The sequence below is a fragment of the Dasypus novemcinctus genome, chromosome 2 (assembly GCF_030445035.2).
Source record: "Dasypus novemcinctus isolate mDasNov1 chromosome 2, mDasNov1.1.hap2, whole genome shotgun sequence".
Taxonomy (NCBI): domain Eukaryota; kingdom Metazoa; phylum Chordata; class Mammalia; order Cingulata; family Dasypodidae; genus Dasypus; species Dasypus novemcinctus.
This window is the reverse complement of record NC_080674.1, coordinates 36694035-36707721: the sequence shown is the minus strand read 5'-3', so window position 1 is coordinate 36707721 and position 13687 is coordinate 36694035. Positions and strand designations below refer to the sequence as shown.

At 42.7% G+C, this 13687-nt stretch overlaps 1 protein-coding gene across 1 annotated transcript in view; it reads left to right on the top strand.

The window, feature by feature from the left end:
- ADAMTS12 (ADAM metallopeptidase with thrombospondin type 1 motif 12) overlaps positions 1–11073 on the top strand; it is a 392811-nt gene extending 381738 nt beyond the window's left edge. The window contains exon 24 of the mRNA XM_058307631.2: positions 7101–11073. Coding sequence (XP_058163614.1) covers positions 7101–7270 — 170 coding nt within the window. The 3' untranslated portion in view covers positions 7271–11073. The remainder of the gene's footprint in view (positions 1–7100) is intronic.
- Positions 11074–13687: the final 2614 nt, after the last annotated feature.

Genomic DNA, 13687 nt, shown 5'->3' with positions numbered 1-13687 from the left:
AGTTATGCTCTATATTGTCAGATAGTGGTAATTCGTATAAAGAAAAAAAAAATTTAAACCTGAAAGACAGGTTTATCTGAGTGAAAAAGAAAAAGAAAATAAGTGAGGGACTAGAGAGCAGCATGAGAGGAGGGTCAGTGTAGGTAGAGTGAAAGCAAAGAGCTTGCTAAAGAAGTGACATTTAAGCTGATAACAAAGTAAAATGAAGGAGTGTGACATCTTTCTGGAAGAAGAGCTTTCCAGGCTGTGGGAATGGCACACGCAGAGCCCTGAGGCAGGAGTGGGTTTAGCACCTTCAGGAAACAGCAGTGAGTCCCGTGTGTCTATAGCACAGCCAGCGTGAGGACAAGCAGTAGGAAAAGACATGAGAGGGAGCAGAATTCCAGGCGTGAAGGGCCTTGATCATGGCGAAGACTTGAAATTGCATTGTAATTAAGCTGAAAAGCCACTGGAGCATTTTTAGCGAGATATGGTGTTCATTTAAGGGCTGCTCCAGCTGCTCTGTTGGAAAGATTCTGTTGGGTAAGGCTTATTGGCACCACAGAGAAGAGAGAGGGAGCCTTTGTGAAAGGTATAAGCCCCTCCCTGGACCAGGGCGGTGGCCTTACATCTCTAGCACATACAGTCCAGTCAGAAGGCGGAGCACCTTCCCTTCACGTTCTCCCCAGCAGGCTGGGTTTGTTTGGGATGCTCTACCACCTCATGACAACTGATTCTTGAGAGGAATGGTCTGAAGGTCCTGTCGACCATTTGCTTGTGATGCTTCAACTTTATCCCTGTGTTAACCAGAATTCCAGAAAACCATCTACTACCCTCTGCTTTCACAGTGGACCAGGATGTAAAACAGCTACCTACACTTGCTGTCAACACTGCCACTGAGGGAGGCACTAGCCATTGTGTTGATCGGAGGGTCTCTATCAGATCCTTCTCTGGAAGGCAGTGCAGGGTGGGGTCTAGCCCCTGGACTGGAGGTGGGGAGAGGCATAAAATTGGAAGCTTTTGCTTCAGAGCTAAGAGGGATCTTAATATGTCATTTAGTCCATTTCTGTCATTTTAGGCACCACACATGAGCATTGGTCCAGGAGAATCCTGGTTTTCCTGGCAAAATTATTCACAGCCCACTGTATTAGGTCAGGTTCCCAGAAGCAGACCCTGAGGTGGAGGTGCAGGTGATTATTAAGGAAGTGCTTGCAGGGAAGCCCACTAAGGACATGGGGGAAGCAGGGCTGGTCAGGTGAGGAAACAGCCCAGGCACTATCTCGCACACAGCCCTGTGAGGATTGCCCAATCCTGCAGGGGAGTTCTGGAGTGTATGTTATGCCTCCCACTTGGCCAGTCCTGAGGCCAGCAAGCTGGACTTTCACACCCCAACACTGCAGGCACTAAAAGCTCTATGTGGGGGACAAAGCTGCTCCTGTAGCCTGCAGGCAGCCCTCTAAGACAAGCCAGGGTCTCTAGGTATTAGGGGCTAAAGAACAGGGAAATTGGGGAATTGGGTGGGAAGAAGGGTAGTGTAAGAAAATGGACAAAAAGGATCCAATGCTGGAACACTAACCACACGTTGTCTCCTACTTTCACCCTTCATTTCCAAAAGTGTCCCAATTTGGAGGATAAATTATATGCTCACCTTATTCATTTTAAATATGTTACACAACAGCCAAGACAGTTTTATTTGTGATTACATGGTGGAGGAATATATATCAGAGCCAGAACTCCAAACCAGGTCTCCTGACTTCTGGACCAGCTTTCTTTTCCAATGCCAGACATCTTCAGAGGTGGAAAGAATCCAGGATTGAGAACCAGACAGTAATTAAGTTTGCATCCCCAAACAGCCACTACCTTTGAGACTTTGACAAGCTATTTAACTTCTTTGAGCCTCAGTTTCCTCACAGTTATCAGGGTAAAAATAATACAAATTTTACAGAGTTGTGAAGATTTTAATTACATAGAAAGTGCCTTGCACTTAAAAAGGAAAAAGGGAAAAAAGAACAAAACTCCATCACTAAACAGCTTCGTTACCTTCTTTGGGCAAATCACTTTGTCTCAATAGAATGTCCCGGGTTCATAAACAAGTGGGTTCAACCATGGACTCTAATGTCTGTTCCCTTGATATTTTGGGCTTCAATGGCTTGTGAGATTTCTGAATTAAATAAAATACCTAGAGAAGAAAGTTCTCCAGCAGGGAGAGTGATGTTCTTCATAGTTTCAAGACTGATGATAGTTTTATCAGTCATGACATGAAGAATGCCTCATGTAAATGTAGTCCAGTAACTGAGATCCAGAAGGTCACGATGAATTTACTCTACCCTTAATTAAAGAACTGATGGTGAGATGCCAACTAAGATCATGCTGCTCCTGAGAAAGCAACATGTTGGTAGTACATGGTAGATTTTTGCCAAAGATTCTTACAGATAATGGTAGTGAAATATGTGGTTTGTAAATCTGCTTCTTGCCTCCTTCCGTGTTCTAAGTACCAGCATTCAACAGAGACTAATGTTAATGTCAATATCCTGAGAAGATTTTCCCAAGGGGTTGCTTATTTATAAACCAAACATTTATTCAACAAACATTTGTTGAGTACTTACTATGTGCTAGATGCAAAATTGAACAAGACTACAAACCAGGTAGGGAGACAATGAGAAACGAGGTTAGAGTGCTTAGAAAGGGCATCAGACCTAATCTGGGGAGAGTAGGAAAGCCTCCAGTGAAGTGAAGGAAGTGAAGGATAAGTAGAAAGGTCATGGAAGAGGTTTCAGGAGAAGCTTATCAGCTCCTGAAATAACCAGAAAGAAAAGCATGGCAAAAAAAAATGTCTAACTCAAGTACAGAGTTCAAGGGAAGTTAGGAGATGTTGTGGCCAGCGAATAAGCTGAATCTTGGGCCTCACCCCAGACCTACTGAATCAGAATCTGCATTTAAAAAGACCAAGGGTGATTTGGATAAACATTATAATTCGAGATACGCTCTGTTCTAAACCAAGGGGCCAAAGACACTCTTTCTTTCACTTCATTTTATCCCATCACCTACTATGCACCATGCTTACAATTTCCTACAGTAAGATATGGAGTCCTGCTGAATTGTGTTATTTTTCATATTATTGAAGCAGCAGCCTAAGTCTTATGGGTTATTTTAAAATTATGTGTAGATTGTCTTTAACTGTCCTATTGCTGAACAATGCAGTCTAAAATCATCAAAACTAGATTAAGGGCATACCTGGTATTTTTAACCTTGAAATCTCACACTGAAGAGATGGTGACTAGTACTTGGCTGGCAATCAATGCAAAAGTGATTTCCATGCAACAACAATTATCAGGACAACAAAAGTTAATTACTGGCTTCTCATGAAGTCAAAACCATTCTTACATAGAAGCAACATCAAAGAGAAGCTGCAAGAAATTCCTTGATTTAAGGATCCAATCACCTACCATGACCCCTGTACCCTCCAAAATGCTTTGAAAATAAATCATCCAGCCAGCTATCAAAAGAAACATATTCCCTATGTCCCTCTTGTAAGACTGGGTATGAATTCTTAAAGGTTTACTTTTCTCCAGGCCATCTTACTTCTTTTAGGTACCATCTGAATTTTCAATTATTTAAAATCTATTTCAGCACTACCATTTCCATAGAAGCCATTGCAAAACCCTTTTCCAAGTTATCTGTGTTAAATGAAACATCAAGCAAAAGACTAGAAATATTTACACAATATCAGCTATGTTCTAGGTATTGCATTCATATCAATTAAAAAAACCTTATGCATACCATTTCTGGGATTTCTTTTATTATCTGGGTAGTGAGAGGCTGAGAAGGCCAGAAAAAGAATAAGGAAAGTAATAGGGATTGTACTTAAGACACAATGTTGCTACAAAGACCATTTGAATCAGCAAATTTTCTACTGAGGAATATTCTTCAGGTAAATAGGATTCCACTCATCCATGTATTCAACAAATATTATGGATCCCAAAATATATCTCAGACAAGTGCTAAAACCTAAGGATACCGAAATGAGTAAGAACCATTCCTAAGGTCAAGAACTGTAAAGTTTTATGGAACCTGTATTTGTCAACAGCACAGGAATTGTTTTTCAGCTTCCAATTGTGGGCAAAATATTATCCTTTGAACCTAGACACAGCCAACAGCCAGTGAGCAGGCCTATAACTGTCCCTTTAAATGTCCAACTATAATTTCTATTGAATAAGCAAAGGCAAATTGGGATCTCCTCTCCAAGTTGCCCCTAATTATGAGCTTTGTGTGTACTTCAGGGCTGCAATCCAGTAGGCTGGATGAATTCAACAAGCCTTCATTGTTTTGAAATAATAAAGAGAACTGGTGTAATTAAGTCCTGCCATGATGTTGGGCTCATAGTCATTGTCTAAATGAGCTGCTAAACATAGGCCTGGAAAACAGGCTCCCAATATAGGCCATCAGTATCCTCTGCTCTTGCAGTCCCCCATTCTCACACACTGAGGGCCATGGGACTCCGCATGTTTCCAGGGCTCTAAGGACCTTTTAAAAGCAGGGTTAGTGATCTCACGGTTCCTAAGATCAGGCAAAGAACTTGGGCTTGGGTGAGCCTCTTTCAGTCACTTACATGTTGAACTAATCTGACAAGGCGGGACCTCCCTGTTGAGCAAATGAAGATGTTTTGGGCAGGCAGGACCCCCATCAACAGTACAAGAGTTCCATTCTCTTTGTGGCAGAGCTTTAGAGGTACTAAGATAGTATTCAAAATCTAGCACCACTGTCTAAATACCAGCTTTGCAACATTGAGTCAGTTACTTACCTTCTCTGGAACCCTCAATTTGTTTTATCTTTAAAAGGAAGAGACTAGAAGGACCTACAAGTAAAACTCTTTAAGGATTGAATGAGCTAATACACAGTATGTCAAGCACTTGCCTAGTATGTGCTAAGTGTTAAGTATTATTATTGTTACTAAGACTTCAGGGGCCTCTAAGAAGCCCTTTCCTTCTTTTGGACTGAGTCCTGCTACTGGTTCAATGATTTACAACAAGGGTGGTACCATGTTTGAGCAAGTGATAAAATGTTAATGCAAGTTTGAAGGCTGGGACAGAAAGGAACTATGTGGACCAGCATGGCCAAAAGTAGCCAGGAGAGAGGGGATGCAAACTGAGCCTTCACACTTCCTGTTTCTTCCTTCCTTGGAGCAGCCCAGAGTCCTCACTCAAGAATGTGGAAGAAGAGCTATTCCAGATGCACCTTCTCCATCTGCCACCCACAAGGGCTTAAGGAGAGGCTCGCTAATAAACTGGGGTGGCCCTGCAACACCTGGGCTTCCGCGCTGGGTTCCGCTCCAAAGCCAGAATCCTGGGAAGGAAGCCTTGCCATGTTCCAAACAGCAGCTCACATGACGCATGGCCCAGACCCCATAGAGAATGCCAGCTAGTTTGTGTGGGACGGGGAGAGGAAGAGCTCGAGGGGATGTTCCACAATAGGACAAAACATACTCTCTCTGAACTTTCAGAACTTGCACGAAAGTCTCCTGGGAGATTTTAGGAGATACTTATTTTATATTAGGCTTTAAAAAAAGACCTAAGAAGGAAAGATTATGCAATTGAAGGCTGAGGATTTGGGTATTAGAAGCATTCTATTTTACCTATTCTCAAGTGCATTTAAAGCTTGCACACAAAATGGGATTTGAGCAGCTAATGACATTTATTTCTTCATACAAAGAAGGCAAAGTAAAGTCAAGGGAATGATGAGTTTTGAAGAGATATAAAACATATTTTGCCTTAATGACTTGAAGGTGAAGAAAGCAGAAAGTGAGGAAAACACTGTAACAGGTTTTAGGTAAAGAGGCTATTACTTTCATTTCTACTTTTACTGTTCTATTAACAAGGGACAGGCATCTTTTTTCAATGTGCTTTCCTTTTCTTTAAATTTTTTCAAAAGATATTTAGATTCCATAAATGTTATATAAAAATACAGGGGATTCCCATATGCCCCACAGCCCACACCACCCACATTTACCCACATTAACAACATCCTTCATTAGTGAGGTACGTTCATTGCAATTGATAAACCCATTTTGGAGCATTGCCACTAAGCATGGATTATAGTTTATATTGTAGTTTATACTCTCTCCCACACAATTCTGTAGGTTATGGCAAGATATATAATGGCATGGCCTGTATCTGTCTTTGCAATATTGAATGTGCTTTTCTTTAGGACTATTCAAATATCTTTTCTTTCTCAAGGAAAAAAGCAACCAAAGCTCTGAGAGGCACTCAAGCAGAGTTTGAAACTATTTCACTTTGGGTCCTTCACTATGCTTAGCACTCGGAATACTATGATTGATAGAAGTGTGGGCTGTGGAGTCAAATCTGCCTATGTTCAAATCCTGGTTATGCCACTTAGCTGGAAAACCTTGGGCAGTTCTTAACTTTGCTAGGCCTTACTTTCCTCATTTGTACCATAGAAAGAACAGTGGTCTTGGCCTTATAGAATTGCCGTGAAGATGAATGAAGGGATGCATGTTAACACATTGTTTTCAACTATTGCCTTAACAGTACTGCATAGCAAACCACCCCTGAACTCCAGGGCTTAAAACAACAATTGCATATTCTTGCTCAGCCTCTGCAGGCCAGGATTCGGCTGATCTCACCTGGCCTTGGCTGGCCTTGTTCCAATCTGTAGGTTAGGTCTGTGTCTCCTCCTCATGTCTCTCATCCTCCAGGGGCTGCAGAGACAAGTTCTTCTCATGATGATGGCAGAAGCTCGTCAGCACAAGGCATCCTCACAAGCACACCGCAAGGCCCTATAGGAATCATGTCTGCTAACATCCCATTGTCCGAAGCAAGTCCTATGGCTGGGCCCTAAGTCAAGGAATGGGGAAGTATTCTCCACCCACCAGGCAATCACACAAGGGTGTGGATGTAAAACATTGCACTATGTAGAGAAAAGAATTGGGCCTGATAATTTGGTTTTGCACTAGCACATTGTATAGTGTCTGATGCATAAAAGTTATTCATGGAATATAAATTGTTAATATGAATTCTTATGGAACCTTTCTTACATTAACAGAAGATGTATTCACTCACCTACAAAGCATAATCTTTGCTTTTTCTTCTTTTCTCCTCTCACAGATATACTTTGTACCAAGGACAAGCTATCAGCCAGTTTCTGCCAGACACTGAAAACCATGAAAAAATGTTCCATGCCCACCGTGAGGGCTCAGTGCTGCCTCTCATGTCCCCAGGCACACATCCTCCACACCCGCAGGCAAAGAAAACCACAAAACTCCAAATCACTCTAAGTCCAGAGGGAGCCACCGTCCTCCAAAGACTGCAGTAGCCTGCTGAATGCAGAATGGTTCCAGCTCCAGAGGCCACTTCATTGAGGTTTCAACTGATGTATTTCAGGTCTGAAAAGGAAAGAAAGAAAGAAAAGAAAAGAAAATTCCACTGTGTTCCTTTAGTCTCAAAATGTCCATCACAGGAGGCCGAGAACTATAATTCTTAACTGCCCGCTGAAATGAATTATCCAGGAGAATCAGTTGCATCTTGGGTTCAGCTCCTGGGAAAGGTGCCAGATTAGGCAGGTTTGTGACGTGATTTTTTTTCCTCCCCTAAAAGGTAAAAACAAAGTCGCCAGATTTTTCCCATGCTACCTCAACAGTACCAGGAAACGGAGTCTCAGTTATCCAGAGAACAAATAATCTTGTTAATTTGCCTTAGTGAAGTCATCCTTACCACACACCCCCACCCCCTTTGCTTGGGACAGCTGCTGTTTAAAATGCCATGGAGGTGCTTTTAGGAACATCCCTTTAATTCATCCAGGCAGAGGACCACTTTCTTCACCTAGTATTCAACTACGGCAGGAAGAGAAGTGCCGGTTATGTCCCTTCATCCCTGTAGGTCCCCGTATCTGGGCTCCTGTCCTACCTTGAGACTCTAGAAGAAGAGGGAACAGGCATGAGCTGTGGCCTCAGGGATTTGGGTTAATTACACAGAAAACATTTCTGACTTGAGAATACTTTCTATAAAAACTTTTCTAAAACAAAACAATAGAAATCAACTTCCTGCTAGCATAATGAAGGGAATGTGGGGTTTATTCTTCTCACTTTCCCGGTAAATTCTTGCTCCTTGGCAGAAGAGCGATGGATCCGTCTTCCTTCTGCACATTCCCTGCCTGAGCCCTCAGCTCAAGCCTGGCTCTTCATTTTGCTGCAGGGGGTTATGCACACAGACCTTGACAGTTTCATAGCTGCAGCCAGTCCTCACCTGCCCCCCTTTAGAAAATGGGGCTCTAGATTGAAATGTTTTAGAGAACTAGGTAAATTGTGTTAGGTACAAGAACTTTGTACAAACTCCTAGTCTAGAGAAAATATTTCCCTTTTTGGGGATCTAGTGAGTCCAAGGCATCTCCAAAACTGAAATAAAATTGCTTATTCTAGATGTTCCTACCATCCATCAGAAGTCAGGCTAGGCTGTGGCTTCAAATTCAGGACAAATTTTCAGGCAAAGTAGTTTCTAAAGGGAAGCACTGACATGAACTGAATCTGGAGAGAGAGGGTGAGGGCATGAGGGGGAAAAGCGCCCAAGGGGAGAAAGGCCTTGAGACCAGCTATTATTAGAGGGGAAGCAGGGATATGACCATGATATAATGGGCAGCACGTCTTCAGATTCATCCACACGTACACTTGATATTCAGCATGGAACATAGTATCCCACATCCCTCTTCAATTATCTATCCATTCAGCAGAACGGTGCTATTGGAAAATGGTGCTAATATCCAGATGGTGGCAGAATTAATATAAACGTGTAGCTAGATGTACAAGGGGGTATGTATATGTGAAATTCCACATCTGCATCTCCTGTTAAATGGTGTTGCTGGCCAATGCCAGTTCTATCGCTTTGATACCATGAGCTTAAATTTTATAGTATGTGCTTTTTATTTTTACAAACCATTAATGTGTATTACTCTGATAAATTCCTGTGTAAAATGAAACACTGGGGTTGGGCTGAAATTCAAGGTAGACCATAAATAAGATGAAAATAGAAATGTTTACCTGCAGCCGGGGAATTTATTCCTACCTAATAATTACACTCTTGTATTTTCTGCCTTTAAATATAAACATTGCTGGCCTCTGACAATCTCTTGTGAAATAACAGCTTTAGATAGTAGATTATGTTTAAATTGTTAGTGATATCAGTGGAGGAGAATCTGATTTTTTCTAATGAGGCAAAAATAGTGCCTGATGTGTGGTGAAGGCTTTCAGGGGAATTAATTAAGTAAGCCAGATTGATTTAACTTAACCTGGTACTGTACTATTAGAGTCAAATACATGTCATCAGAGACTTGGGCATGGCCAGACTTACCAAACTCAGGAACAAACTCAAATTCCTACTGACCACAGCAAACTAAACCAGGCCAGATTTGTAAATACATAAAAAGGATTACACCATCTGTGACCCATGTGCTAGAGAAGATGGTAGACTTGTTGGAAGGGAGGCTCTGGCCAGCTGTTCCCTCCTAGTCATTTCAGTGGCAGAAAGCTGGCCCCTAATTATGCATCCTGGGTATTCACTCACTCTGTTGAGGCTCTGTTGTGAAAGTTGTGAGGCATACAGGTGTCATTGTGGACTCCAGGACAGTGATACCCCTGCTCTAGGAATCATCTGGCAGCCTGGATGATGCCTTGACAATCACTCAGCTGTGGGTTGTCAGTATTTTGACAGGTATCTGTGCTTGCAATATCAGAGGGGCCCAGATGAACAAGGAGAGTCTAAAGGAAAAAGCCTAGATGGCATCTTCCCCATTTCTTTCATGCTCACAGAAAGGGGCATGCAGCAGAATTGTTGGTTTACTTCATCCAGGTTCCTCTTATTTCCCCACCTTGAATGAGCAAGTGGTGAGTATGGTGAGAGTCACTGGATACATGTCTACCATAGACCAGACAGGGCTGCCATGGAACCTGGTGCTTAAATACATATGGTGCCGTAACTCAGTCTGGTTTACTTTGCCTTTACCCCTTGTAGAGTTAGCTCTCCTCTGAAAAGTTGTGGGTTAATTTAATTCTTGGACATCAAAGCATAATTCAACACTCCAAAAGAAACTATAAGTGTATTTCAAGAAACTTAATAGGGAAGCGGACTTGGCCCAGTGGTTAGGGTGTCCGTCTACCACATGGGAGGTCCACGGTTCAAACCCCGGGCCTCCTTGACCCGTGTGCCGCTGACGACAACAGAAGCGGACAAAGAAACAAGACGCAGCAAATAGACACCGAGAACAGACAACTGGGGGGGAGGGGGAATTGAAAATAAATAAATCTTAAAAAAAAAAAAAAAGAAACTTAATAGTGAACATCTTCTAAAACAGGAAATAATTTTGCAATGGAAGGAATTGCTTCCATTTGTAGGAATGATTTGCTTTATGATGGATTTTCTTAAACAAGAGCCCACTACCATTCAATTTCTTGAGACATCAAGTCTCTGCAAGCATCCCAACTCTGTCAATATGTTGCTTCCAGATAGTCAGTGAATGGTATCATTAACCTTCATCAAGTACCCGAAATACAATCTGAGGGACTAAATTGTTTCAGGTCATAATTTTCCATTCAACTGTCTAAAATCATCCAGACTCTGAAATTACACATTGGCTTCCCGAGCGATTGCAGGTCATAACTCTTCTCCCTCCTAACTTCAAGCAGAAGCCATGAGACAGTTATCTGAGGCTCACTGCACATTGATTCACTTTCAGGGGAGAGATCATAGGACATAAACTGCCTGGTGCTACAACATAGCCAGCATATTTTATGATACTCCTGTTCTTTGTATTCAAGTATTGTTGTCATTGTTATTGGTAGTAGTAGTATTTTAAGGTGTGTCATTAAAAAAGAACGTGGTTGGGGAAGCACAATTCTACCTATCATTGTCCTCCAAAGAGGTTGTAAGGCACATATGGGCCAATCTATTGTCCTTCCTGCATCTTTGTGCTGCTTTTGTCCATCCACCTTCCCCAACCTCATTAAGGGGTGCTTCATTGTGTACCTCAGTGTTTAAAACCAGACTGTATTATAGCCTGCCTTTGTGGGGCACCAATAAACAGCCAAACTCATTCAAGTTTTCATGTGATTCATTTCCTCCTACTGTAACACCACCCACCAGTGTTACCCTGGAGTTTAGCATCCTGAAGAAGAGTGTCAGTTTCTTCATCCCACACTTCTTCTAGGTTCCCTCCTACTCCACCCTTAGATCAGTATGTCACCAGATGAGTCACATCCCAGGTGAGAAAGAATTTGGTCCCTTCTCATGAATGATTGTATAACTGGAACAATCTACCATATAATAATCAGAAGTGATGCTTGAAATTCCTCACAAAACTGGATCCAACATAAACAGAATCACAACTCAAAGCATTGCCTACTCCTTCCTCATCTACCCAAAGTGCAGACATAATGCTTAAGAGAACACCACCCACCTCAATAGTAATTTGCTCGGAAATTCAACCCTTTTTCAAAATGGGGCATTCCACAGTAAGTGTGTCAAGCAAAGGCAGAATTTGGACATTTGGAGATGGAAGTAGATTTATATGGAACAGTACAAGCACTGAGTCAGGGATGAGCCAGGCACTTAAAAGTGAGCCCTAGAATGTTTGAGGACATGCATGGGAATAGTAAAAAACAGGTTTGGGTTCAAAAAGACATCACAGAAGGCCATGAACACTTCCCTGTTTGTACCGTAAACACTCCTCTCCCTAACCACTAGGTAACTTTTTCTTATCCTACAAAGTCAGCTCTAATGCTTTTTCCCGTGAAGTCAACACTGACCCTGCCAGAAACACTGAGGCACTTGTTTGCTCCAACACACCTTGTACATCTTCCTCTAGAACAGTGGTTCTCAACTTCTGGCAATTTTGCCTCCCAGGGGCATTTAGCAATGTCTGGAGACATTTTTGGTTTTCACAACTGGGGAATACTAATGGCATTTAGTGGGTAGAGGCCAGGGATGCTGCTAAACATCCTACAATGCACAGGACAGCCCCCCACACACACACAACAAAGGATTACCTGATTCAAAATGTCAGCATTTTGGGGACTTGGAGTTGTCCTGGGTGGTGCTGCAGGGACAGTTACTGGACATTGTATGTCCTCCCATGGCCCACTGGGTGGAGAGTGTGGGCTATGGTGTGGACCATTGACCATGAGGTGCAGCGGTGCTCAGAGATGTATTCACCAAATGCAATGAATGTCACATGATGATGGAGGAGATTGTTGTTATGGGTGGAGGAGTGGGGTGAGGGGGCTGGGGGGTATATGGGGACCTCATATTTTTTTAATGTAATTTTAAAAAATAAATAAAGACCAAAAAAATGTCAATAGTGTTTGTTTTAGTTTTCTAGGCTGCTCAAAGCAGATACCATGAAATGGGTTGGCTTAAACAATGGGAATTTATTAACTTATAGTTTTGAGGCCGTGAAAATGTCCCAATGAAAGCATCATCAAGGCAACGCTGTCTTCCTGAAGACCAGCTGCCAGAGATTGTTGGCTTCTCTCTATATATTCAATCCATTTATGAAGGACTCCAGTTAGAGGATTAAGACCCATCCTGAATGACATGGGTCACACCTTAACTAAAGTAGCCTCTTCAGAATGTCCTACTTAAAATGGGGCTACACCAATAGCAATGAGTTAACTTTGAGAACACGTTTTTTTCTGGAGTACATATAGCTTCACACCACCACTGTGCTGAAGTTAGGAAACCCTGCACTAGAAGACTTCTCACCTTGGAGGGGATAGCGAGTGTTCTGGGTTGTCTGAAACTGAGCTCGCCCTAAAATTTAGACTGCACAAAAGGACACACAGCAGCTTGATGAAGCATTTTGATGTTGGAGGGGAGGGATGACTATGAGCACAGCTCCAGAAGAGTCTTGGGCCAGTCCCTGGGGACTCACATGTCTCAATAAATCATAAACAAGTAAAATTGAGAAGCAACATATTAGAGGTTTGGATTAATCTTCATCCTCCAACTAGAGTTTCTAACCAAACCTAGAATGGACACAATCAGTCAGATCAAAATACCAACTTTACTAAAGGTGAAGCTGGCTTGGCAAGCATGCCTGGGGCCTGAGCTGAAAGGGCTTTCCCACCCTTCTCCACACTCACTCACCCATAGGGCAAAGAGCTGGAAAATTGCAGGCCTCCCCCCAGAGACACTCTGAGCTTAAAGTGTCAAGCTTAACACGGGTGAGATCAGGGGAGGAGAAAGACTCTCAGTCAATAGAGTTGTCAAAAGGCATTAAACTTTCACTGACAGCAGCATTCCCTCCTGCACATGACAGGGGCGGCAAAAAGCCCCCATAGTGATACCCCAATTCCATCCACACTGAGAGAGGAAGCTCAGTCCTCCTACCTCTATGGAAACTTGGAAGGGTGGGGGTAAGACTGCCATGAAGGGAAGGGGTAAGGGACAGAGGAAGCAAGTATCTAAAAGTGGCTCCTCTCCCACAGATTCTACATGGTGATGTGATTTTTTAAAAGATCAAAATGCGAAGACTGAGAAGAAGCAGTATAAAAGCAAAATACAGAGTTAATGAGAGGAGGCCTTGTTTTCCATGCTTATGTTCCAGCAAGCCCTGCACACTCCCTCACTGGCCAGCCCCAGGGTCCCCTCCCTTTGGTGACAGAGCCTGACTCAGCCCCAGCCCTCCACACTGTTTCATACCCACCCCC